General features: G+C 57.7%; 1 protein-coding gene across 2 annotated transcripts in view; it reads right to left on the bottom strand.

The window, feature by feature from the left end:
• Nucleotides 1–8,072: 8,072 nt before the first annotated feature.
• SLC39A11 (solute carrier family 39 member 11) overlaps nt 8,073–25,891 on the bottom strand; it is a 95,212-nt gene continuing 77,393 nt past the window's right edge. For both annotated transcript variants that reach the window (XM_086762278.1, XM_086762279.1), the window contains exons 8-10: nt 10,192–10,290; nt 8,933–9,091; nt 8,073–8,775 (exon numbers count right to left, since the gene is read on the bottom strand). In XM_086762278.1, the coding sequence (XP_086618404.1) occupies nt 8,697–8,775; nt 8,933–9,091; nt 10,192–10,290 (337 nt within the window). In that variant the 3' untranslated portion in view covers nt 8,073–8,696. The remainder of the gene's footprint in view (nt 8,776–8,932; nt 9,092–10,191; nt 10,291–25,891) is intronic.

Raw genomic sequence — 25,891 nt, 5'->3', positions numbered from 1 at the left:
AAGGAGGAGAAAACTTAATAGACCCTAAACCAGAGGGGAAAAAAAAAAAAAATTAAAAGAAAATAAATACATCAGGTGTCCTGGAAAATAAAGTGGAAAAAACAGGTGGCACGGTGGGCAGCTCCACGGCGGAGGGTCCGGCTGCAATGGGCAGCCAGCGATGGGAGCAGGAGGGGACAATGACACGGAGGGTAAACGTCTGGGGACAAAAGAGTAAGATTATTAAAGGGAGGGAGAAGAAAGAGACGGGACAGAGAGGCACTTGTGCTCCGCGGTGCTTTATATGCTCGGGGTGCTGGGGGAGGATTACTTCACTGTGGCGAAGTCCCGGGCTCTGCTCCCCAACCGAGGGCTTCATGCCCTCCCCCCTGCCCGTTTTGCATGAGAATGAGGGGCAGCTTTGGCTGGGGAGCGCTTTCCAGGGGATCAGTCCGCTCCCCAGGCCTCTCAGCTGCCAGGAGAGCTGGTGGGCCGCTCCGCCGTCCCGCGGCGAAGGCTCCCTCCTGGCAGGCGAGAGGGATGGGCACCTCTCCTCCAGCCTCGCCAGCCCACGCCCGCGCTTGGCCTCCCACCTCCCGCGCCGCAGAGCGACGGCTTCTTCTCGCCCTGCATCTCAAGGACCGGCTGCCTTGTCCAGCCAAAGGGTCTGTCAGATGCTCCCCTGGCCGTCACCACCACCTTCACCTGCTCCCTCCACCGTAACACAGAAAATTTTTCCCCAGAGCAAAAATTCTTCCCCAGGTCCCCAGGGGACCTACAACTGCACCTTCCACCTTCATTTCTCTGATCCTCTAGTCACGGATTTTGGGGAGGAAGGCGGCACATCTCCCCATCCCATGGGGAGGCGAGGGTGGGGGTCACTGCCCGCTGAGAGCCAGCGTGTCCCCAAACACCGTGGGGACGCCGGGCAGCGTCGTCTGCTCTCCCCCGGCACGGTGGGATGCGCGGGGGACACCCCTGCCCGCCCAGCCCTCGGCCCGCGCCAGCGGGGAACGGCTGGTGCCGGCCTGACGTCTCCGCCAGATCCTGACGGAGAACAATAATTATGGTTGCAGTAAAACGCTGACTATAGCTGCGAACGAGGGCAGTAAATCAGCCCTGCCTGCCATTCAGAGCCCGGTCCGCACAGCCTCGGCCGCCACCAGAATTAATTCTCTGTGTTCTGTTTGCCCAACACGCTCTCCCCGGAGATAAGGGGGGAGCAAGGGGCTGTAATTATCTCCCTGCCTTTTCTCATGTGCCTTTTTGAAACAATTAAGGGATTGCAGCCGAAGGAATGGGGTGGGGATGGAGCAGGAGCCAGGCACCCGCTCTCCAGCAGGACGGCAGCCCCCAGGACTTCGCGGGATCCGTCCCGAGCTGCGAGCAGGGGCCTGGGACCACCTTGTCCTGGGTGAGCCCAGCTCCGGCGCTGCGAGGGCAGAACCTTGGCACAGAGCCGTGCCCTCACCGCGCGGAGCAGCCGGACACCCCAGGCTGCTGGGAACAACCCAGACCTGCAGACCGCTGTCCCCAGGGCCACCAAAACCCCCGGTAGGAACCCTTCCAGGAGCCCCTTGCTCCCATCGCTCATCCCGGAGATGCCCATCTCCCACGCGCAGGGGCCGCAGGCGGGAAGCAGGCATTCCTACCCACGGCCCTGCCCGCAGGCACCCCCAAACAGAGCTGTCGGAGGCTGAGCCACTGCAGAGAGCCCCTGCAAAAGGATTTAGTGAAAACCAGCAGCCGCTCCTGCCGAGTCCGTCTTGGGCTCCGCAGCCCCTGCGCCCAAACGAGCGCGGCGCAAACCCTGGCTCCCAGTCACCTGCCATGCCCCAGGTATTTATTATCTGCCCTCTCGAGGGCTGGGATGTGCCGGCGAAGGGAAGGCGAAGGCAGGAAGGCAGCTCTCTCCCCGTCCAGGTCAGCTGGTGCGCCAGTGAAACAGGTACCTTATGATTAGGGGTTTGGTTTTGTTTTTTTTTTTTTTTGCGAGATGTTAAACATCTGGAGCTCAGCGGTACAAGGCAGCCTTTGTGCAGCTGGGAAATTATCTGCAATAAAACAGCACTTGTTTCGGATAGCTTCACGGAGAGGGGGAGGGAAAAAAAAAAAAAGAGAGAGAAGCCACCCCCACCGGAGGAGGAACCTCAGACCTCTTCTTGGGTCCCACCAGCATTTTCCACGCTGCATTACCGGCAGCCCGAGACCCTGCAGAGACCCTGCTGCGCTGCCAGCATCCCAAACCTCTGCAGATGGGGTCCTTCAGCCCCACGGAGCTGGTCCTGGCTGCGTGAAATGATTGTGATGAACACCCAGCCTTTGGCTCCAGAAGGGGCATCGTCCCCTCCCAGCACGCAGCTTTGCAGCGCAAGGTGGTGTTTGCCGCTGGTGTTCTCAGATTTCTTGATTTGAGAAGCGCCGATCAAATAATAATTAAATGGACCTGAAAGGCTGATGTCCTTGAGAAATAAACGCCTGGCCAGCACCGAGCACCTGGGGAAGCTGGGGCTGGGGTCCCTGGGTGTGAATTCGGCGTCTTTCCTTGGCTGAAAGGAGAGGCCAGGCAGCACCTCCTCTGTTTCTTTCTGGAGCTATGAGAAGTTTAGAAACGCCACACCGGTGTTTTGGCACAGAGGTGGACGCTGCTCACCTTTGCTCAAAGCAGAAGAGAAAAGATTTGCACAAGGGGGGAAAAAAAAAAATGAAAACTCTTCTGAGCCTGGGGAACATCAAGAGCAAGGAGCCGGGGTTTGGAGCCATTTAAAGACGTGAAGCCCACTGGGGAGGGCTGGGGTCTCTCCCTCTGCCCCATCCCAGCCCCGAGACAGGACAGCACCTCGCTGGACCAGAGCATCACGTCAGGCGTCCCAGCCCGTGGCCGAGCCCCCGTGCCCCGTGAAACCAAACGGGGCTGGAGCTGCACAGGGGGAACAGGATGGGAGGAAAAAATCCCCCCAAAATCTCTTTGTCTCCTTTCCACCCACCACTGCTGCCTTTGCAGCAATTACCGAGGGCCTGGGGGCTTTCACACCCCGTCACCTGGGCCTCCTTGATCTCAGCAGCTTAATTTGTTTAATGACCTGGGAGGCCCCGGGGCCCCCTTGTCTGGATTTGTTTCCCCCATCTCCGAAAGGTTTTTTCTGCAGGGTGGAGGCAGCCACCGCCCAGAACGGGAGGGTTTTTGTGAAACCTGCACCAAGACAAGTTTTAAGCTATTTTCCCCTGAATTCCCAGGGGGTCTCTGACCTCCAGGGACAGGCTGCTGACTCCAGGGTCCGGGAAAGGAACCTCCAGACTCTGGAGAGCTTGTACGGCCGCGGTCCATCGGGATGGAGGCAGAGCAGCTCCGGGAGAAATCGTGGCCTGGGAAAGAAGGGGGAAAACGAAACGTGTGAGATGCTGCTTCGGGCTCTGGCTCCCACTGCCAGCCCAGACTGAAATGTCATGCTGGGAGAACTGGGATGCTCCAGCCCTCACTGGTGTTTTACCTGGATTGAGAAGGACAGTTAAAATGGGAAAGAAAGGGAAATAAAAAGGGTTGGGAGTGCTGACACTGTCTGTCCATCCTGCGCAGAGCCGGGGGAGCGGTGCTGGGGCTCGGGGCTGGTGGAGGTGGGGGTCCCGGTTGAGGTGGGGGTCCTGGCAGAGGTGGAGGTCCCAGAGGAGGTGGGGATCCCAAAGGAAGTGGACGTCCCGGTAGAGGTGGGGGTCCTGGCAGAGGTGGGGGTCCTGGCAGAGGTGGGGGTCCTTGGGGGAAGCCCGGGACAGTGGGGAGTTCCGCACCCCGGCCGTTACCAGCGCCTCCCTCCATTGTTTCCCAACCAGCGTTTCTCCGTATGACCTAATCTTCCCTTGGCTCTCGCTGGTAATTTTATGGCAGGGAAATTATTTTGCAGTAGAAGGAAAGCAGATCCAGGCCGTGGTTTTGTTTTCTGCTCCAGGCGCGGCAGAAGGATCGTACGAGACGAGCGCGTGGCGGGTCTGCAACGCCTTCGTTGTTCCTGTAAGAACACGAGAAGGCAACAGCGAGAGAGATTTAAACTATTCCCCCATGCAAACCAGCTCTGGACACAAAGGCTTTTCAGTTATCATCAGCGTTTTGTAAGATTATAGTAAAATAAACCTCTAGGCTTCATTTCCTTCTCTGAAGGATTCCCTCGTAGGATTGTAAGGCACAGAAACACGTCCCAGAAATCTCAACCACACTAAGAATATTTTCTCCCTGTTCCTGCACAGACGACTGCCCTCCGCGCTGTAAAAGCCTTAAAACAAGAAAAGAGGCGCCAAGATGGGAGCTGTGCAGTACACAGATCCCACAGGGAGTGGTTTTCCCTCTTTTCCCATGTGGAACAACTCTCCAGACGGAGGAATTCACAGCGGAGCCATTCCTGGACCGATGGCATTTCACCCTCGTCTCGACCTTCCCCACCTCACCCAACACGTCAGAAACGGTGAGGAGAACATCCCTCTGAGGCGGCAGAGAGGAACCTTCCCGCAGCTGCCACCTTTCTATCCTTCACCTGAAATGAAGGGGTTTTTTAAGTAAGGCAACCAGGAGAAAGGCAACCAGGGGACCATCCAAGAGCTACAGTCCCAGCCACCCCGCACGGACACGAGGACGTTGTTTTTGAGGGCGGTTGGCCACGCGATACCAAATACACCCAGTTAGAGGTACCTGAAAAGAGAGACTGGCATCAAATCTCCTCTAGAAACTCAACGACCCCGTAACATCTACCCTAGGAAAAGGGCACCCTGAGCCATCACCTCTCTCCTTCCCTCCAGTCCCGCAGAACCAGGCTTGTTCCCGAGGCTGGGGGCCGCGCTGCGGATGAAGCGAGGCAAGGCGGCCCGGGCAGGGCCAGCGCGATGGGCTCGGGGCTCCGGGAAGAGCAGCCGAACTTTGGCTCTCGCGCTCGGAGCCGGGAGCCTGCATGCGTGCGCACGAGAGCGAGCGTCTCGGCTTTAATTGCAGCCTCCGTGCCAAGTACAACAAAGCCCGCGTACGAAGAATAGAAGTCATTTTGTCTGAAGGTTTGAATTGTTTCTTTCCTAAGGGGAGGGGAGGGAGGTGAAATCCATCCCTTCAGAAGCGATGACTCAGGTGCTGCCATCTCCCCTGGGTGCGCATCTTGCAAGCCCGGGTGGTGTTCGGTGCCGTGTTTGGTTTGACGGCGTGGGCCCTGATAATGGGATTATTGTTCGGTTGCGTGCAAAGCCCTCGCTTGGGGTTTTTCTGTCCCCACCCAGCCCTGCAAACCGCAGCCGCCTTCGCCTTCCCCGGCACCCCGGCGCGGGTGGGCGAGCGCCCGGCACTCGCGGAGGGTCCACCCTGCTGCCTGACTCACGGCGCCGCGCTCGGGGTGACATCCGCCGCGTCACACCGGCGCGGGGAAAGGCTGCGTTCTCTGCCCCGGTCGCACAATCCTAACTATGGCTGTCGCCAAGCCGGGAGGGAGCAGAGCCGGGCAGGGAGGCAGAGCTGCCGGGGAGGAAAAGCAGCAGCCGAGCGGGCGTCGTGCCGCGGTGCCGCCCTCCATGCCTGCCGCGTACAGCCTCGGCACCCACCCGGAGCGGCCTGGCATCGCAGGGAGCGAGGTGGGATTCGCCCAGAGCAAAGGGGACGGCGGTTTCTCCTTGCACCACAGCTCTGGGCGGGACGGAGCATCCGCATCGCTGGAGGGAGAAGCCCAAGGCTTTGCTTTGCGCGCTCACAGCCCCGCATAACCCAAACCATTCTACGATTCCGTAATCCCCTCTCCAGAGCCCTAATCTCTCAGCAAACACGCGTACAGCGCCGTGCGCCCGCGCTATCCGCAGCCTCTCCATCCACCACTCCGTCAGGAGCACAATTCCAGGCAGCTCTCCTGCCGGCAGAGGAATTTCCCAGCTCCTCCGCCGTCCCCTCACCAGCCACTGGCTGCCCCACGGCTTTCCGTGCCCACGGCCGTCCTGCGGGAAACCGTCCCGGTGCTTCAGCCCCTGAAAGGAAAAAAAAAGCACCAGAAAAGCAGCAAAACACACCCGGTGTTGCGTTGCCGGGCTGTTTCACAGCGCCTTTGCTCGGCCAGGCTCTCCAGGCAGCAGCTCTGCACCCGGGGCACGGCCCTGGCACACGCAGCACCGAACCGCCGCCGAGCATCGCCCGCTGCCAAGCGCGGCCACCTCCGGGGCTGTGATGAATTGGGGGGGTTTCCAGTTCTCAGCTAAACACTCAGGTCACGCTCCAGCACGAGCAGGGCTCGCAAAACCCCAGAACACCCACAGAAGCACCAGGAAGCAGGGCACAAACCGAGACCGGGTTTGGGGTTATTTCTAAACTCCATCACAAAAGCGCATACACGCGCTGTTTAGAAAAAGATCTTTCTCTTTACACTTTGGGGTTTGAGGCTTTGGGATGGAGGAGAGTCACAGTTTAAGTTCTCCTCCAGCCAATACAAAATGTTATTACTGTTTTAAGATAAAACCTAGGAATCTAAAGAGTTTGTATAATGTGAGGCTTTACTGGAAAAGTAGTATGCAGAGGGAGAAATTGCCAGCACTGATGCTTCGATTTAACATCACACTTGCGCAGGGGCCTTCACTCCAAACTCCACCTTTGCGCTGATGGCTGTCATTTCCACGGATAATTTCAGGCCTGGCCCCCGGCCAGCTTTTCCATCACACTAAGGAACAGACAGGTGATTTCACTCACCTCCAGGGTACGAACAGAAGAGGAGGATTTTCGCGTGTGCTTTCTGCATCGCCCTCCCCACTCGCTCCCCGCGAGCACATCACGATGGCGGCTGGCGACATCCGAGCGGGATTAAATGCTCTGTGTGATATTATCTCACGGCAAACTGGTTACAAGGCTGCCTTTAAATGTATAACACGGGGGTTTTTTTTTTGTACCAGCTCACACCACACACCAGAAATCAAACAAAAAAAGAGTGGTGGGAGATCGCTCAAGCCGTTCCACTGGTGGCACTGGGAAGGGGACACGGGCCGCAGGGGCAAAGGGCTCTTGTGACAAGCCAGGAACGGTTAAGCTGGAGAAGAGAAACTTTGCAGAATGTAGGGAGGAGAAGCAAATATATGGATTTATGGCACTAAAATAAATCAGTGCAAACTCTGAATTTCCCATTTATTGAAACCGCGATCACAGTTAAAAGGTCAAATCCATTGGCAAACAGTAGTTCTGTATCATCCAGAGCGACACACAAATGAATACAAATGAAATCCAACCCAAAAAGAAAAAAAAAAAAAAACGAACCAAAGCCGCATGGCTCTAGCTTAGTTTATTCAAGCCTGTTCCCTTTGGCTGCCCCTCCTGCAGCTTCTCCAGCAGGACCGGACGGTGGTCCCTGAGCCCCCGCGCCCCGAGAGCCCCGTGGCCGCGGAGGGACTGCGACGCAGGCGGCAGCCAGGCGATCCAGTTATTCCTGCGGAAGGGTCTAAGGAACCCCTTTGTCCTGAAGACAGAAGCACCCTCAGTGAAGAGGGAAGTGTGGTTTGCAGCATCCTTCCGGCTGCAGCGTTCCGCTCGAGCGTGCAGCGGGGACGGGCAGGGCTCGCTCCTCAGCTGGGAAGGGACTAATCCTGCCTGCTCGGGAGGAGACGCTGGAAAAGCGGAGGGTGAAGAGCCAGGTACGCACAGCACATATTTCCTGCTCTTCAGGGGGGATAATTAATTCGCCCCGACGGATTATTTCATCCAGGAAGACAAGGGCTCCCGGCGCGCTCGGCCCTGACTCGGCTCGGGGATCTGCTGCAGAGTGAAGCGCGACCAGGGCACGGCTGGGAAAAGCCTGCGCTGGCTCTTCGGGGAGTCAGGAACCACTGGAACCAGCAGCCATGAACCAGTGGCTCGGGAAGGCCAGACACGGTCACGGCCCCACGTAGCCAGCTGTACAGACGTCAGGCAGCACGTCGGTGACGACGCAAATGAGCACGCCTCGCCTTTTCACAGAGTACATGCTAGAAAACACAAATATTCTTCTGTCTTGGTTTTTTTTTCCAGAGAAAACCTCAAGGTATTGGACACAATGTATTGGAGCAAAGCTCCACTTTGGAAATAAATTTAGGAAAAATTACGTTTCCCTTTTACAGAGATCTCAAGAAATTTCATTTTTATTTGCCTGAACTATTTGCACCCATCAAAACTGACACCCTAAAGCATTCCCAAGGCCCAGCAGGACACGGGAGACCTGCGATCCCGCAGAGCGCTGTACGGGTTACCTTAGCCCTAATGCCTTCCACCTGCCTTCCAAAAAAGTGCGGAAACTGAGATCTAAGGAGTTCACTCCATTCAAATGCTTTGGTACTTAACCACAGACCGGCTTCAACAGCCAACAGTCAATTTCTAATCTTCTACAGAACAAAGACAATCAAAACCCAGAGCGACCCGACTCAGAGAAACCAGCCCAGCGCGGAACGGAAAGGACAGGGTGACCTGCAGCCCGGCCAACACGTCGTCCAACGGCCCTCCAAGATGGAAAGAAAATCTGGTGGTGAAAGGAAAGCAGGACCTGCGAGGAACCACCCGTATTTGTGCTTTGAAAACCACCGACGTGACGTTGGAGGGGAGGAAGAGATATAAAATTATAGGAAATCAACACCAAACCAGATCCAAAAAAACATATATGTACAAAAAAAGTCTAGCGGATAACGCGTGTCCAGTTCCAAACGCCGCCGGACAAATGGCTCTGAAGTCTTCTCCTGGGGAGCAGGGCGCTGCCCTACCCGAGCCCAACGTCCAAGGACATCATCACCACAAACCCTAATATCGAGGTCCAGGACGCCAACTTCCCGTTGCCACTGCAGGGAGAAAAAGGAAAATGGGAGGGCGTGAGCTCCTGGGAGCCAGGATCGACTGCTCGCATGAGGGAAGCGCTGCTTTGTACCTCATCCAGGCAAGGGAAGGGATCCCCCCATGTCCCTCTGCCTTTAGAGGGGGTCACCGAGGGGGTCTCACCTGGTCTGTGCCTCAGGGATGATGTCGTCCATCACCACGTAGACCATCGCTCCGGCCGCAAAGCCCAAGGCGTAGGGGAGGAGAGGCTCTGCCACCACCACGGCGAAGGCACCGAAGATGCCAGCTAAGGGCTCCACCATGCCGCTCAGCTGCCCGTACCTGAAGAAAAAGGAGACTAAAGGCCACCGGGGACCCTCCCCCGCAGGGCTGCCGGGGCTCCACAGCTCCCTGTCCCCACCGTCTTCCCGCAGGCCACCGCACCAGGGAGGAGGTCAGCCACCCGGCCACGCCAAGCAGGCAGTGAAGGTGATCTGACCTGACCTAGCTGATTTTTCTAGGAAGGGAATCAAGGTGCGATCCGATTCCTTCCCCCAACAGCTCTGTGGGATTCGGGGATCCAGCTTGCAGGGATGGGTCAGGGAGGAAACATTTCCAACCAGCACAGCTCACTCCCAAAGAGGACATCTGGCCACAGCCTCAACCGGGCTGAAGCTGCGCTTTCCCCTCTCGTGTTCTTTCCCTCCAGGACTGTTTAATGCAGAAAAGTCTCCGGACCACGGGAACTCCCTTCCCGGCAGCAGTAATCCCAGTGCAAGTCCCAGCACCGGCTGCGCTTACTGAATTGGAGGTGGGTGGGAGGAAAAGAAAACAAAGCTTTGGCGGGAGCAGTTTCCAAGCCGCCCCCCTGCCCTCCCATCCATCACCCGGCCGAGCACACGTGCGCGGGCAGGAACACAGCCCTGCGCTCGCAGAGTTCATGCCCTTGGCTTTTTCCCCTCAGGGAAAAGGGAAAAGAAAAAAATAAAAAGTAGGTTTGAAATCCAGCCTGCAGTGAAGTGAGAGAAAAAAAAATGAAATAAAATTTTTAAAAAAAATTTTTTTTTTCAATTGTTTAGTGCAGGACCTGGGAGCTCACCACCCGCTGGGATCATCGCTGGGTCCCACAGGAGCTGGGGGCTCAGAGCTGAGCTCGGGCACTGCAGAGGGAGCGGGGCAGCACTCACCGCCCTTCCTCAAAGCTGGAAACCAGCAGCGCTCCCAGCACCTTTCCGTGAGGCCAGGAGGGAACGCGGCAGGTCGGGAGCGTCCACTCCACGGAGATTGCAGGAAGGGGCTCTTGGCCGGAGCAAGCCCATCCCAAGGGCAGCCCAGTGACGGAGCAACGCAAAGGGATACGGGGAGGAAATCCGTAGGCACCCGCTCCCCAGGAGCTGCTGGTGGAGGTCTCGTTTCTCCGGGTGGAGAGGAGCTCGGCTTACCAGAACGCTTTCCACGTTGAAAACCCAGCGCCGCGCAAAGGCAGGCTGACGGCCAGGCCCTCGGGGAAATTTTGAATCCCAATCCCGATTGCTAAGTTCCTATCAACACAAAAAAGCACAAATACATATATGTAAGGTGGAAAGCATAGCCTGGGGTAGGCTGCTGGGAGCTGGGGAAAATAAAAAGTCATTATTAAAGATAAGCCTTTTGAATGGAAGCGCTAGCCCTGGGGCTAGTCATAGCCCATAGTCAACATGAACACAGCGAACTTCTCCTCCAAAGAGCTCCACAGCATCTCACCAGCTCCAGCACCAGCCCCGGCCCCCACGAGGGACCAGATGGAGGAGGGATCCGTCCAGGGAGGCCCCACGAGGTGCTTCCAACTCGAGGCTTCCCGGGAGCCGCAGCATCCCTGGACCCTGGGCTCACGGGTCCCTTGGAGGGCTGAGGTCCTGGGAGGCTTTGCCAGAAGGGCCCCAATGCAGCCCCCAGGGCGGCCGGTCCCTGTCCCGTAACCCGCCCCAGCTCCGGCGCCGTCCTTAACCACAACCACCCTGCGCCAGCCTGGCAGCCGTGGGGCTCCTCAGAGAAGAAGTGTATTTTAGCCCCAGGATTTTGCTTGCTTTCTCTCTTTTTCCCCCTCTCGCATCCTCGGAAAGGCAGCACTTGGACTTCCAGAGCCAAAAACCACCTGAGAGCTGCCCTGTCCATCAGCAAAGCAGCACAGGAGGAGGCAGGTGGCTGCGAGAACCATTTCTCCAGGAACAAGAGAGAAAGTGTGGGATAAAGGGGGTGAGGCAGGCAGAGATGGAGAACTCGAACCGCTCCAAGTAAAGCCCCGCGTCCGCAGTGGCAGCAAACGCGGCTCCCCCGCACCCCCCACCCACACCGTCACCCATCCTCAGCCGGGATCTGCTCCAGCCTTGGGAACGGTCCTTTCCCTCCTTCTACCTCAATGGGAGTTTTGGAATTTTTGGTGAAAACCAGGAAATTGGGATATGGGGGTTTTTCCTCCTTCACTCAAGAACAAAAACATTGCAAGCACCAAAACAAACAGGGCTGGTTTTTATGGCACGGGCTCCACGACAGCAAACCATAACCCGCTCCGCGGTTGGAGCGTTTCTCCTGTCGCGGTTTCACCAGCGTGCGCCGGTGGAGCTGGGGGATCACCGAAAGCGCGACCGTCCCGAGGGGCTCAGAGCTCCGGCAGCGAGGTGCCGGGCTGCGACCTGCCCCGGCGCGCGGCTCCGAGCCGGACGCCAGCGCCTCTCCGCGAGGTCAGGTCCCCCTTCGCTGCCTTAAACGCTTGTTTCCTATTAGTAAAATAAGACTGGTGAGAAAAATCTCTCCGGGTTGTTTAAAGTTCTACCAGGGTTTACAGAAGAGGGGAGGGGAAGGGGGAGAGGCTGCGGGTTTCCCTGACCAGGACAGGCTCTTACAATCAAAAACATTATTCAAGGGAAAGAGAGAGAGGACGGAGGGGGAAAAACATCCCTTTTCGAAAACACTGGAGCCGCTGTCTGTGCGCTGGGGTTTTTTTTTTTCTCCTCGCCTTCCCTCGCCTTCGCACAAAGCAGCTATTACTGGCCCCGACCACAACAAATTAATGGGGTGGGAGAGGGAGGTGTGAATGCGGGGGTCTGTACGGGAAGGGCAGCCAGCCCCCTGCCAACCCCCCGCCCCGCCGGGATCAGGGACCTCGTGCTGACCCCTCGCCCTGCAGCAGCCCCGGGGCAGAGAAACCCCAAGGGGCAGGAGGAAGGGGAATTTAACCAGGGAAAAATCCTGGAGAAGCCCAGAGGGGTGGGTTTGCCCCTGCTCTCCTCCCCTCTCTCCATGCACCCCCCAAGCAAAGCTCGTCGAGGCTCCCCGAAACGAGAACCGGCCCCACTCCTACAGCTTGGGCCACCTCCACGGCAGCACCAATGCTGCGTGGGTCTGGTGAGCGACGTGCCATGATGTGCAAGGGGTCAAGGTGTGCTCCAACACCAACAGGGACCTGCCAGGCTCAGCAGGGAGGCAGCAACCTGTGCCCCTGGTCATCTCCTGGCCTCCAGCCCCTCCACGTCCCCACAAAGGTCTTCTGCTCATCCAGACCACGTTCCCTCACCCCTGGGACCACTCGTTCCTTCAACGCTTCCTCCCACCGCAGCTCTGCCTGGACGTTTCTTAAACTTTGGGGCCTTCTGAGCCTTTCCCAGGGACACTAATCCCATCAGGATGAGGATAACTCCGTGACAACATGGAAGCCAGGAACACATAAGCCTTCCTATTTGCTTTCCCTCGGTTCACTGCACCAAGGGTACCTCCGCTCGCCGCTCGGGGGCCACCCCTGTTTGCCCAGCGCAGTGTCTCGGGAGACGGCCGGGTGCTGAGGCAAAGCAGATTTACCTCTGCCGCCCCAAACGTGAGACCGAACCGTCCCGCGGGACATTCCTCTCCCCTTCGCCGCCCAGCCGCGCGCACCTCACACCTTCTCCGTAGCTCCCGTGTCGAGTTCACGACAACGCGGCTGGTGAGAAAGCACCCGAATCAAAGCTGCATTGTGTATGGGGAAAACAAAGGCCTCCTTATTACGGAAATAGGTGGGGATTCTTGGAAGGCTTCCCCCGCTGCAAAGAAACACATTGTAAAACAGATGCACAGAGACAGACCGGAGGGGCCTGGCCCAGGGGAGCCGAACCTCCGGGAGCCCACGCAGCCACCATCAGAAGGGCGTTAGGGTCCCTAAAGCGAGGGACATGGGGAATAACTGATACAGAGCTGTGAGAAGCAGAGCCCGTCTGGTCTGACGGGTCACCCGTGTCCTGCTAGAAGTCGTTTTGCAGACAAGGAGGAGAACCAGCGGTTCAGCCCCAACCTGCAAACGTACATTGGTCTCAAGAAAGAGCGGCCCAGAGGAAACCACACCAGACTCTGCAACCGGCGCCTTGGCCAACACGGGAATGTCACTTGGGTGTCCTCTCCATTTGCGCACAGCGGACTCAGGTGTCCTTGGAAGCACTGAGGACCAAGAAGCCAACGTGTTGGACATGTTACCTTTCCCAGCTCTCTGCCTCAACTTCCCCATCTGAACCAGGCGGGTGATGGCAGTGACGTCCTCCACAACGTTCTCAATCTGGGAACAGAAACCCCACTAGGATGTGTGTCACCTACACGCCAGCTCTGCAGAGAGCCAGCGATGCCAGGATGGGTCTGCCCTTGCGTTGGCCGGTCCTCTTCTGTAGCAGAGCCTGGTGCTGCAGTTTTAAGGAAGAAACGGTAAAACTGTTGCATCCTGATGGAGCTCCACTGAGGATCAGGTCCTCATGGTGAGAGGGAAAGACTCCGCGTCCCCCGGGAACGTACCGGGGCTGGACCTCCTACCCCCAGCTCGCCTGCCAACTGCTATGGCACCACGCTGGGAGACTCCAAGTTCACTTTCAAAAAAAAGTTGGCATCTCTGCATATTTGCAAGGTCAAGGCACAGAAAGCCTTCTATAAGCCTAAACCCTTGTTTTCAAGGGCCTATTCTTTTACAAACTGATTATGAAAGCAGGCTACATATTCTTAACAAGCCCCTTTTCACTGCGGCTTTCAGTTCCCTCCAGTGTATAATGTGCATGTGTATTCTTGCATGGCAGGCCCTTACATACTGTTTTGATTGTTATCGCCTTGCCATGAAAGGGCCGATTGTTTTGGGTTCCCAAGATTACATCATGGCTCCCACTCGGGCCGCCCGTCGAGGTGTTTGATCCGGGCTCGCAGGTGGGAAGGAGCTCCGCGGCCGGCGCGGGGCCCGGAGCGTTTCCCCGTACCCGCCCTACCTGTTCCGACGCAGCCGTGGCACGCTCTGCCCCGGCCCCGCGGGACGCTCTCATGCGAGGAGGCGGCCGGGGAGCTGCGGGGGCGGGTGGGGGAGAGGGGTGCCAGCGGTCCCCCGCACCTCCGCCAGCCCCAATGCCCAGCCAGGCCGGGCTCCAGTCCCCAGGAAACAGCCTGACCCATCCACGGGTGCAACAGGGCTCCCGGTGACCCCAGCGCGTTTCAAAGGCCAAATCTGCAAAAGCAGGCAGAAGGATGTTACTCCCACAGATCTGCCCTTTGACAATGCCTTATCTTTCATCTCCAACACTCAAAACCACTTGGGGAAAAAAAAAAAAAAAGTGGATACAAACCTACTGTGCCTCCTCCTCTTGCGTGCAGCCAGCAGCCCCATCACCCGCAGGGACACAGAAATGCATGGAATAACATGGGAACCCATGCCGGCAGGGGATGCAGAGCTCGCCGCCCATCACACCGTGCCCTGAGCCCGAGAGCCCCCAGCTCTCCTCCCCACCAAAACCACCAGGCGGGTAGCCACAGGCCAATTTTCAAGTTATGCAGACGTACAGATGGATTGGAAATGATATCTGAATGAAATAAAAATAAAAAAAAAAAACAAAAAAAAAAACAACCACCAGGTGCCCAGTTTTCATTTGGAAGTCAACGAGCAGAGCCTCCACCCAAACCGTGCTGCGAGCAAGGCGCTTTCCGAACGGCACCGAAGACAGCCAGCACATCTGAAGGGAAGGGAACGGGAGAGGAGGAGCAGTGGGAAAGAATTCGGGGGGAAGAGCACCAGCCCGCTCCCAGGCAGAGAGAAGCTCGCGTCGGGTCTCTGCTAACACCACGCGTAGCACGCACATCCCGACGGAAACAACGTCTTGGCGCTTCCGTGCCTCTTCCTACCCCTTCCCTCCCTCTTCCCGTTCCACCGCCCGGCTGCTGAGCAGCGTGCCGCCTGCGCTGTGTCACATCTGGTGCCTGGCCCTGCGCCAGCCTTAAATATACACCGCTCGGAATCCGCACGCAGTAAACATTTACAATTTTAGGAAATTTTACCCTTAATTTATCCCAAAGGCACGTAAGCTAAGTTCAAGGTCATAAAACCTGCTCTCCCCTCTGACTGCGGCAGCCAGGACATGAACTTGAGCTGAAAAGCAAGAAATTCTCCAGCTTTTCCAACACAAATCCCCAGCGGTGCCAGGCCAGCCCAGGACGGGGCTGCCACCCGCCTCCCCGCTCCGGCAAACCTCGGCTCAGGCAGGGCTGGGGTGGGCAGGACGGGGAAGCCCCCGCGCCACGCGGCCGGCCGCATCCCGTGTGCCAAAATGATGGGAATGGGGATGGGTCCAAACATATTCCCGTGCCTGAGCTGGTTCCATCTTCAGATCACATCACTCAGGTAAAATATGTAGGATTTTTTTTTTCTTTCCCTCTGTCTGTGTGCGCTGCGTCCTGCCCACGGCACACACGTCTTTGCTGGGCTGGCACGAACGCTCAGGCTCTTTCCTACCTCCCCTCCCAAATCCCACTTCAACCGACAGCAAACACAACGCTCAGGTCGTCACACAGAGGTGGGCGAGCCCTCGAACGCAGCCGGCCAAGGGTGCGAGAACATCCCAGGAGACGCACGGCGCAAGCGAGGGTCATCGCTCCGGGCACCCGGTGCTGCCAGGCCGGGTTCGGATGCCCCGCGGGGCTGCGGCATCTCCTCCCCGTCCCAGCGAAGTCAGGGGAGGCTCAGCCGAAAGGACACGAGTCCGGACACCCCTCCAGCCGTGGCCCAACGCGAGCGGCTGCCGGCAGGAGCAAGTTCAAAACCTCAACGCGGGCCGGGGCGAGCGATGAGCGACAGGAACCGCGGCTTTGCCAGCGGTCGTTGTTCTGTGACGGCAGGCGCGTATCCACGGCCGGATCGCTCAGAGGGGTCCCATTGTCTAGCGGCTATTTATTCCTGCGGGCTTTTAAAAATCTTTATTCTTATCTGTGCAGTTATTTCTGTAACTGTTTGATTTATGAGTCAGGCTCACGCACAGGGGAAAAGTTCACATCTCCCCCGACCGCGGAAGCACAAAGCCACGTTTCACGAGCCCTGCGTGTTCCTGCTCTCCTCTCCTTCGCCGTGGTTTGACCTCCCCTGCGCACCAGGAAAGGCTCGAGGAGCCTCGGCGCTTTCTCCGGCTGCCAGATAAGAGCGGGAACGCGACCTGCGAGCGCAGGATCCGGCCAGCGTCGGCCAAGCCTCGCCCGGCTCCGGCTCTCCAAGGTTAGTATCCGTAAAACCAGCCGCAGACGTGGCTGAGCCCTGGGCTCGCTCCCTGCAAAACCACCTCCTCAGGAGCCGCAGGCCGGCAGCGCTGGCCCTCCTCCTGCCTCTGGCTCTCGCGGCGCGGAACGAAAAGCAGAATCCGTCGCACAGACACATCTCCATTTGCACGGTGATGGTCTACCCAGCTAAAGAGTTCACAGATACGTGTAAACAGATAAAAAATATCACCTCCCATTCCCAGCATCACCTCCCCATTGTATCTACTGGGGTTAAACTCATCTCCAAGGAAAGAGACCAGCACAAGGCCCAAATATTCCCAAATCTGATACCAGTGACTTCACCCGCACACAAATCGGCTCCCTGCAGTCGGCAGGTGGTCCCCAGCTCTGCCCGGCCGGGCGGTGAGGGGGGGACGCAGCACGAGGCCGGAGGATGCTCTGGCCGCCGACGGGTGGGCGAGCACTGGGAGAGGCTCAGCCCCTGCGGCATGCCCCCACCCCTGCCTCAGTTTCCCCGTTCATAAGATAACGACAGGGAGGCAGCATTAAGAAGCAGCACGCGGAGCGGCAGGACCCTCGCCGCTGCTGTTTGCGGCATCTTTCCCTTTCCAGAAGCGCGTTCGGAGGAAAGCTCGGCATCATCAGGGGCTGCCCCGAGCCCTGTAAATCCCACCAAGCTGTTCCAAGCAGAACGGCAATGACCACAAAAACAAGAGTCTGTGGGGACGGCGAGAGCTCGCACCTTGTCAGTCGGCTCCCAAAGGTGACAGCTTGGACGGAAACCTCTCTGGTTTTGAGCAGAACCCGAGAACGTCCCTCCCCAGCAGCCACTGAGGAGCACCTGCCAACTCCAACCTCACCAGGAGGCTTCAGCTCAGACCCTACAAGTCAGAAGCATCTATTTTTAAATACCTTGAGAAGATCCTCACGTGAGACCTCGTTAACACTATTTTAAACAGCATCAGGCTGCAGAAAACTTGAGTTTTTACATCTCCACGTAGGCACACCCATAAATAAAGCAGGATTTAACAATGCGGCTGCATTGATCTCGAGCAGGGCTTGTGCTGGAGGGAGATATAGAAACTTATAAAGGTTATTAAAATATTTTTTTTTAGAAATGAAACACACACAGAAGCTGGGTGGTCTACAAGCAGGGCTGGGATTACGGCTCACCTATAAAAATTCCCAATAATACCTGCCAATTAATGTTTATAGCTTCATACGGAAACGCCAGCCCTCTCCCCTTTGTAGGAATCTTCAAATCACAAGCTGAAACGGTTTCCCCTCTTCCCTCTCCTGAAGCATCGCTGCTAAAAGCCACTGGGGGAGAGCGTGAGAGCACCAGAGCAGCTCCTTTCCGCCGCCCGAAAACCTGGAACTAAACAATTTACTACCAGCTGTAGCTGTAAAAGGCCCCATTATCGCACCGCGTACAGGAACAACGTCTTCATTCAAACGGCTTTCGCTCCGCGGAGGGTTTATTTTTAAACCAGGCTGCGACGGAGAGGAGCAGGGCACTGGGGCGGCCGAGACCGAACCCAGCGTTCAAAGTGAGCCTTGTTTGGCACTATCTTGGCGAGATAAACACGGATAGCGGCTCTTTCTTTCTCTGCTTTTTTTTTTCTTTGCCCTCTTTCTTTAATTTTAAGGTGAACAGGAACTGAATGGGGGCACTTTGCAGATCAAAGCTGGGCAGGAGAGACCGTTGCAGTAAGGAGAACGCGTTGATTGCTGGGTTTTGGGGCCGGGGAGGGAGCGGCAACCGATGCTTCGTCCCATCGGGGACCAGGTTCAAGGGCAGGAGCTGGCACAGCTCGACCTCACCAGACCCAGCTCACCGCCCGACCAACCCGTCGTCCTCTACAGCGCCTGCTGAGACTGCGTCGCCATCTGTCCCCTGGCCAGAGCATCACGCACGGCCCCGACCCCACAGAGAGCCGGCCCCGGGACCCCTCCATGGTCCTCCCCGGCTCTGGGTGGCCTCCCCAGCCGCTCTCCCACAAAACGCCAGAGAATGACGCAGACACCCAACACGGCTGCGTTGAAAACCATCAGCGCCTCGCCTCTAACACAGGGTGCGGGGCGAGCCGTGCCCGTGGGAAGCATTACAGTGCATTCACGGCTTCTTGAAACATAGAGCCTTCTCCTCTTGAAAGGCCACCATGGGCTGCTTGGCCGTTGCAGCTTGGCCAGAAACCATCCAGTTGGCCAACAGCACCGGCAGGGAAAGGGTTGGGCAGCTCCCCACGCAACCCTCTCCCAGAAAAGCCAAAGAGCTCCACATGTGAGCTGCTCTGGGCATCCCCTATCCTTCAGGCTGGATCTGCAGGCGCAATGACCACCACAGAAAGAGGAGAACGCAACCGTTACACAGACTTTCCACGGAGCCAGATGTTGTTTGGGAGGCCAGCTGTCTCTCATAAGTATTACAAATCAACGAAAAACCCTCCTCAGTCTAGACGCTTGAGTAAGGGAGAAGGAAGAAGTGAGAGAGAAGAGGAGGGGAGACTATTTATACAAATGGTGATGTAAACGCGAGCAGCCAGCGAGGGATTCGCAGCCAGCAGCCCGGCTCCCAGCCAGGCTTTGGAGACCTCCCTGCAGACTGGAGAGGTCTTCTCCTCCAACCCAGGGCAATAAATATGGCTGCAGCACCCATCCAGCCCCAGGAGCTGGGCTGCCAGGGCCTCTCCAACAGCCCATTTTGGATAAGGAACAGGCAAGGGAAGAGGAAGGAGCGGTGCCGCCAAACCTGCCGGCACCGACGCAGCGAAGGAGCCTCCGACGCGTGGACACAAGCTACAAGCCTGAGGGATCCTGCCCAGGTTGGCTCCACCATGGGCTGCACCGCTTCAGGCAGGTTTCTCCTTCGGAGCCTTGAAATCTGGTTTCTGAACTTCAGGGAAGCACAAAGCACCCGTTTTCCCTGCAGTGCTCCACCTCCTGCAAGGTGGCTGCTTTGGCACGATGCTCCCCGTGTCCCTCACCCCCGCCCGGCACCTCTCCGGGTCCCAGCAGCCATTCCCTCCTCGGCATCCCCACGCCCCCCCCAGCGGCATCGCCGGCCGAGAGAGGCCTCTGACAGCCGGCATCCTCCAAAAAGGGCGGCTGCCTGCTGCCCCCCTGCCCCACAGCCGAGCCTTAACCCTGCACCACTGCACAGGAACAGGGGGAACGGACCCACCCCGACCCCCCCAGCCTGGCAGGAGGCAGGACCGGCATCACAAGGCCAAGGTAAACCATTCAACACGTGGTTCGCTGCCAAGAGCTACCCAGGAGCTGCTCTCCCAGCCGGAGCCTCTGCCGAGCTGCCTCTGCCAGGGGGGCTCGGCACGGATCCCTCCGCATCCGGTCGGTGGTGGGACATAAGCACCTTCCCACCGCCCATCCACCGCCCGGGGGACCCGCAGTGCTGCAGGCAGGCGAGGTCCTTGCTGGGGTCCAGAGATCTGGACTGCATTGTGGGTGTGCCCCCTACAAATTTAAATTCACCCTGAGCGCAGCCTCCAGCCACCTGGATTGCTTGACGGAACCGAGCCACATTTTTTGGGGACCAGGAAAATGTTCAAGCTCTACTCCCAGTCCCAGGCTGGAAAACAAGGTCTCTGCTCCCCCTGTGCCTCCCCCCATCAGGGACCAAGGAGCAAAGCACTGTAAGAGCCCAGATTTAACTCCCCAGCACTGCACCAAAACGGGTCCGTTTGCAGGACGATAGATTATCCAGGCGCTGCAGGAGAACAAATGTTTTCCTGGTGAGGAAAGCATCTGGTAGCTTTGAAGGCAGCTCAACAAAAACACTGCAGGCCACACAGCTTTCCCACCGCATTTTTTTCGCCCGTCCCGCAGACCCGGCCACGCAAGATGACGGGAGCCGTCGGTAGCTCCGGCGCTGCTCCGGGAGAACGCGTTTGGTGTCATGCTGGTTTCACTGTTCACGCAGATGATAAATTTTCTTGGATAAAGGATGAAGCCAAGACATCGCGGTCAGTCTGGCTTCTGTCTGGTGGTGGTGTAAGTCTGTTTATCCAGGATAAGGAGCGGGAAGGGGTCCATGTCGCTCCGCAGGCCACGGCCATCCTCCGTTCAACCGTGCACGTGGGGCCACTCCGTGAGACCTCACCTACGCTGCAAACGGAGTGCAGCGAAGCAATCCCGCGGCGTCTGCTGCGGCTTCAGACGGGAGCTGGGAAGCTCCATCCAAGGTGGCAGAGATGCTGGGAGGGGGATCCAGCACAGCCCTGCAAACATCTCTGGCTGGGGAAGCAGCTCAAGCCCACCTCACCTTGCTTTCCAGGCGCCCGCTTCCTTTTCCTAATGGCCAAGAAGAGCTGTGATATCCATTTACAATAAAACATTTTCTGATGGGCAAAGAGAGAATCACAAGGCTCTGTCCCCTCGCTGCCAAACCGTAGCCCCGGCTCTCCCGGCAAGCGATGGAGGAGAGCGCTTCCCAAACATCCACACAGCCTCATTTCATCTGGCACCAAGACCTGCTCCTCTGCCCAAATTGTGCATTTCTTCTCCTACAGCCAACCCACACGTTCGCAGACTGGGGCTGGGACATCTGCATCTGAGGCTTCCGTTGGGAAGAGGCCGTGGCTGCTGGCCGGAGCCTCCTCTCCTCCATCTCTCAGCCGCTCCTGCTGAGGTTCGTTAGCCACGACGAGAAACACAGCGGCTGAGGAGCCACAGTCCCGTTTGTGGCTCACCAAACCCTTCCAGGCCCCTTCTCCACCACACCAGCCGTGCTGAAAACGCACCTTGGTACCATCGCCACAGCCCCCAGAAGAAAAGCCCTCGAGAAACCTACCCAGCTCATTAACTCTCACTTACTAATAAACATCTACCTTCAGGAGAGGCTAATTAAAAGGTGCTTAATAAGCATCTTCCAGCAGTTTGGTTTTGTAAGCGGCTTTGCGCTGTGCCCCGGGCAGGAGCAGCCTGGCTGCAGGAGCAGCGTTTGTCTGGGATCCCGGGAAACGTGGAAATCCCCGTCCAGCCGCACCTCGCCTACCATCAACGGGGTTTTTTGTTTCCATTAGGTGTTTCTGTGCACGACCTGGATCCGATACAGAGGCCAGGATCCGACCCCCCATGTTGACCCCCACCCCTTTACTAGCTGCACTATGGATCCTTTCATAAGCGAGGGGCAGAGATCGCATGTGTGCGAACGAGAGAAAAACCCAGTGTGTCTTCTGCTGTCTCTCAGACCACAATGATTTCCATTCATTCAAAGAAAACACAGTATAAAATTTTTGCCTGGTTTCAATCTCCGTACATTAATCAAGCCTATTTTTTTTTTTTTTCCAGCCTGAGAGACACAGCGTGGGAGGCACAGGCTGTCCCATGAAATAATATTTTCCAAACCATCGTCAAAGTCTGCCTGTCAGCTCGAAGCCTCTTTTCTGTCTGTTTTACCAAAGCTGGACAGGAAACAATCTGTGGGCACAACAGATCAAAACAAGGCCAGCATTCCCAGCAAAAGGGCCGATGAATGGGAGCCATTGTGCTGCGGTGGAGGAAACATCACCATCATCATCAGGGGGAAAAAAAAAGAAAAAGAAAAAAATATATCTGTTTACATCACTTCCACGCTCCCAGCCGCCCTAAACCGGAGCTTTCATCCACGAGATAGCCAGGCAGGTGGGCTGCCGGGGGAGCGCCGCTGCCATGACGCGCCGGTCCCTCGGCACCAAAACCGCTTTGCAAACCATGCTGCAAGCCTGCGTTAAATGTGACACCCACAAAACTCTGCACTTCTCCCCTTCCCTCATATCTGCGGTGAGCAGAGCTCAGACCCCGGACAAAACCTTACCTGCAGCTGGCAGACAAGGATGCAGCAAACCCCCCAGTGGGATTTAGGCGCTGCTGACGGGGAGAAGGAACCGGTCCCTGCCCCACGGAGCCTGGGGTTTAGGTGAGAGGAGCTCGCTGGGTGCAGACCCACCTCGCCCAGGAGGGTCCCAGCCCCGGCAGTGCTGTGCCCAGGAAAAGGGGGTGCTGAGGGGATGACATCGCAGCAGGGTCCCCCTCCGCCGGCTCACCCTCCGACGCGAACCCCGAGAACGGCTCCGTGGCCGTGCGGGGAAAGCTGCCAAGAACAGAGCCCCCGCAACTCCCTCTGCTTTAAATCGGGAGAGCAACGGGCACCCCGCAGCCCTCACCCCGAAACGCACTCGGCCTCGTCCTTAGGCAGAGGTTTCCCAAAAGCTCCCCCTCACCATTTTTAACCTCTCTAAACTATCTGCATCCGCGGGACCCTAGGAGGGTGCGGTGCCCAGACCACCCACGGCTTACCAAAACATTTCCCTTCATTTTTCAAACTTCCACTCTTTTATCATCCGCTCAAAGCAATTCACTGCATTGAACTCGATCCCGGTTTTGCTGATTTGGACATTCTGCACCTGCACGAGCAGCCCTCTGCTCGGCATCCTGCCAGCCAAGAAGCCCCGTTTGGGAGCCGCGCTAGCGCCAGGGCTCATCCTGCAGCGGTGCGAGCCCACGGACCAGCCCGGATCCCAGAGAACAGGCGCTAGGAACATGGATGTTACCACCTAATGTCGGATGGGAGAGGAGCAGCAGCCGGCGACGGGAGCCACGTTCGTGTTTTGTGGAAATCGCCGTGTCGGACCACGCCGGACACATCCGCTGCCCCGGCCATCAGCAGGGATGTGAGCTTTCTAGCCCTCTAACAGTGATGGATTTAAAACTAAAAACACACTTTTGGAGAGGAGGAGTGCAGTAAAATCCCATCTGTGTTTTATTCTGTCTTTTCCATTCGGGTTGGACTTGCAGATATTTCTTGCCGGCAACCAGCCGAGTTATTCACTGTAGCGGTCAGGTCCGCACTGTCCTAATTCATCTCCCGTTTTTTGACGGAAGAAGTAGAGCAGCAGCTCTGCCCCATCCATGTAGGGAACAGGGAATGTGCCCAGAGCAGCTGGCAGAGACAAGCCAGCAACAAAAATCAGAACGTAAGAGATAAATGGGGATGGGGCACTGGGCTCGGCTGTTCAAACCATCGCGCGGGGAGGTATTTAGCGAACCAAGCACCGCAAACGCACGCCAAAGGAGACGGAGGCATTTTCAGAGAAGGCAGGAGTCCCTGTCTCCGCAGCACGGTCAGCCGGGCACCGCGGGAATTGCACGGCGGAGTCAAAGGGCTGCGGACGCAACTGCTCGGCCAGGAGCTCCAGCCCTGGGCTGAAATTAAAACTAAACGATCCCTCTGCCAAACTTAGGACCTGAAAACATTACCCAGGACCTGAAAACTCTGCCACAGTTGAAATTCTCTTTTTTTTTTTTTTTTTTTACATTTTATTTTCCAGCACGCACTGTCCCTCGTGACGGGACTGTGCCTGGTGCCGTGACAAAGGCTGCTTTCTTACTGAGCTAACGCTGCGGCTCACCACGGCCGCCGTGCTCGATGGGGAAGAACCAGTGCGCGGGTTATTTCCATTGGAAGAGCATCCCTAGTGCCCAGGCTTCACATCCCAGCTGGAAAGCAGCTCGGCCAGGGGAAAACCAGGAATATCAGCCAGCGAATCGCCCATTGCCTGTGCTGCCGGCCAGCGACGCAGTGAATATCCCAACTCCTGGAAACGGCGCTGTGACTCCTTAGAGAGGAGCAGATCGGCCAGAGAGGGACTGGTTTAAAGTTAATTGTGCAACAGATTCCCTTTTCCTTGCCAAACAGCCAGCTAAGAAGCCATCCGAGCCCAGGTACCGCTCACCACACAGATGAGACCGGTCGCAGGAACTGTCCTGCTTTCACGGCTCGCCCCGTCTTCCCCCACCGCTGCTGTTCGGAGGTGAAGTCCTCGCCCTCCATCTGTCTCCCCGGGGCAGGGGATCTTTGATAGAAAAAAAAAATTGCAGGAAGAAGCAACGCTCCGTAAGAAAACAGGTTTGGCTTTCGTGTGCTTGACAACACGATTACAAGCTGCCTCCTGCTTTCAGAGAGCAAACAGCACACAGAGGATTTGTAACAGGGCACGAAACAGAACCAGGCTCCTGCATCCCTGCTCTCCCCCAGGACCTCCCCCCCTCCCCTGGGCTCCCCCAAACCCAAGCATCACACCAAGGCACCAGCAGGATGCTGGGCGGGATGGGAGGGGATAACCAGCCCCTTGTGCTGATCCCCAAAGGAAGTGTGTCCGACGGGAAGGAGAGAAAAAGAGAGGTCCCCAGAGACCCCATCTCCCCCTCGGCTTTGGTGTTCCCAGCCAGGGCATGAGCTCTGCGTGGGCAGGGGGTCCGGGAGCGGAGGTGCTGCAGGCTCCGGGGTGCCAACACAGCGGCATCGAGCCGGGTCCCAAGGGAAGGGGTGTGCTCCAGATGAGACGGCGGAGCAGGCATGTGGGATCACCTCCCTGCGAGCCCCAGACCCCACCTCGCAGCTGCCCAGCATCGAGGCGTAACCCCCATAGGATGAGGGGCTCAGGGTTCCCCCAGGGCTCGTTGGTGGGTGCTTCTGTCCTCAAAAGACACAGCAAGGACTTGGAGAGATGGAGACCACCCCGACACACGCCAACGCTCCTGAACCACAGCCCCGGTGGATGGAGGTACATGGAGTGTGGCCAGAAGTGGGGTCCTGCCCCGGCCCCTCTCTTCCTACCCCCAGCCCCAGGGAAGGCACCACCAAACTGTACCAGTGTTGGGGAGCCCTGCCTGCACCCCTGCCCGCCCTGCATCCCCGGAGCAGCCGAGGTGCACGCAAATTCAGCCCCATCTTGATCTCAGCAGCTCCAGCCCATCTGGTTCCTGTTAAATCGCACAAGGTGGAGAGGGTTTCCTACCCCCACACAAAGAGGGGGAGGCAAACCAGCTTTTTTAAGACATGGCTGCCCTTCTCTTTACCTTCCTGCCTGGAAGGCAGCCAGGAGCAGCTCACGCCTCCCTGCTCACATCTGGAGGGGACCCTTCCCTCCCGGGGCTCCCTGCGTGCCCCGCACCAGGCACTCGCTCCTCCGCGCCGGCACCCCCTCGCTCTGGGTCTCGCTCCTCTCCTGTCACTGCAGCAGCTCGGTCCTGTTTCCAATCTGTGGGACCTTCCGACGTTTTCATCCTTGTGAGGGAAGCGGGCAGGCGAACGGTGGTCCCGCAGCAGGGAGGTAGGGATGCTCCCGCCCAAGGAAGAGCAGCAGCTCAGCCCCCCACGGCAAACACCCCGAAAGCAGATGTTAGCTCATCCTCAACCATCATAAACCCCACAGCACCTTTCTGAAAAAGGCTGAGTGGGCTGCCCAGCCGAAGGAACACCGATGTGCATGAAGCGAAGATGCAGCCCCACCGCTGAGACCTCGCCTTCCTCCGGCGCGGGACCGCGTTTCACCCGCATCCCCCGGCGGGCCAAACAAAGTGGGTTTTCCCCCACGCCGGGTCCTGTAACGGAGACAACTGGCAAGGCGAGGGGCTGCACGGCAAGGGCCAGCCCCGGCACTGGCGGAGAGGCGGCTCGGAGGAGCCAGATCGCAGGAACGGAGCCTGCACACCCGGTGGCAGCAAAGAAACGCGGACGAGCGGGCAGGGAGCACGGAGATGCTCCGGGAGATGGGGGCGGATGGAGGAGCCCGAGGTCAGGGGCAGCACCCTACCAGGGCCAGGGAACGGCACAGGTGACTCCTC

The sequence above is a fragment of the Chlamydotis macqueenii genome, chromosome 18 (genome assembly GCF_036417535.1).
Source record: "Chlamydotis macqueenii isolate bChlMac1 chromosome 18, bChlMac1.mat, whole genome shotgun sequence".
Classification (NCBI taxonomy): domain Eukaryota; kingdom Metazoa; phylum Chordata; class Aves; order Otidiformes; family Otididae; genus Chlamydotis; species Chlamydotis macqueenii.
Note: the sequence above shows the minus strand (reverse complement) of the source record. Positions and strands in the feature narration are given on the sequence as shown.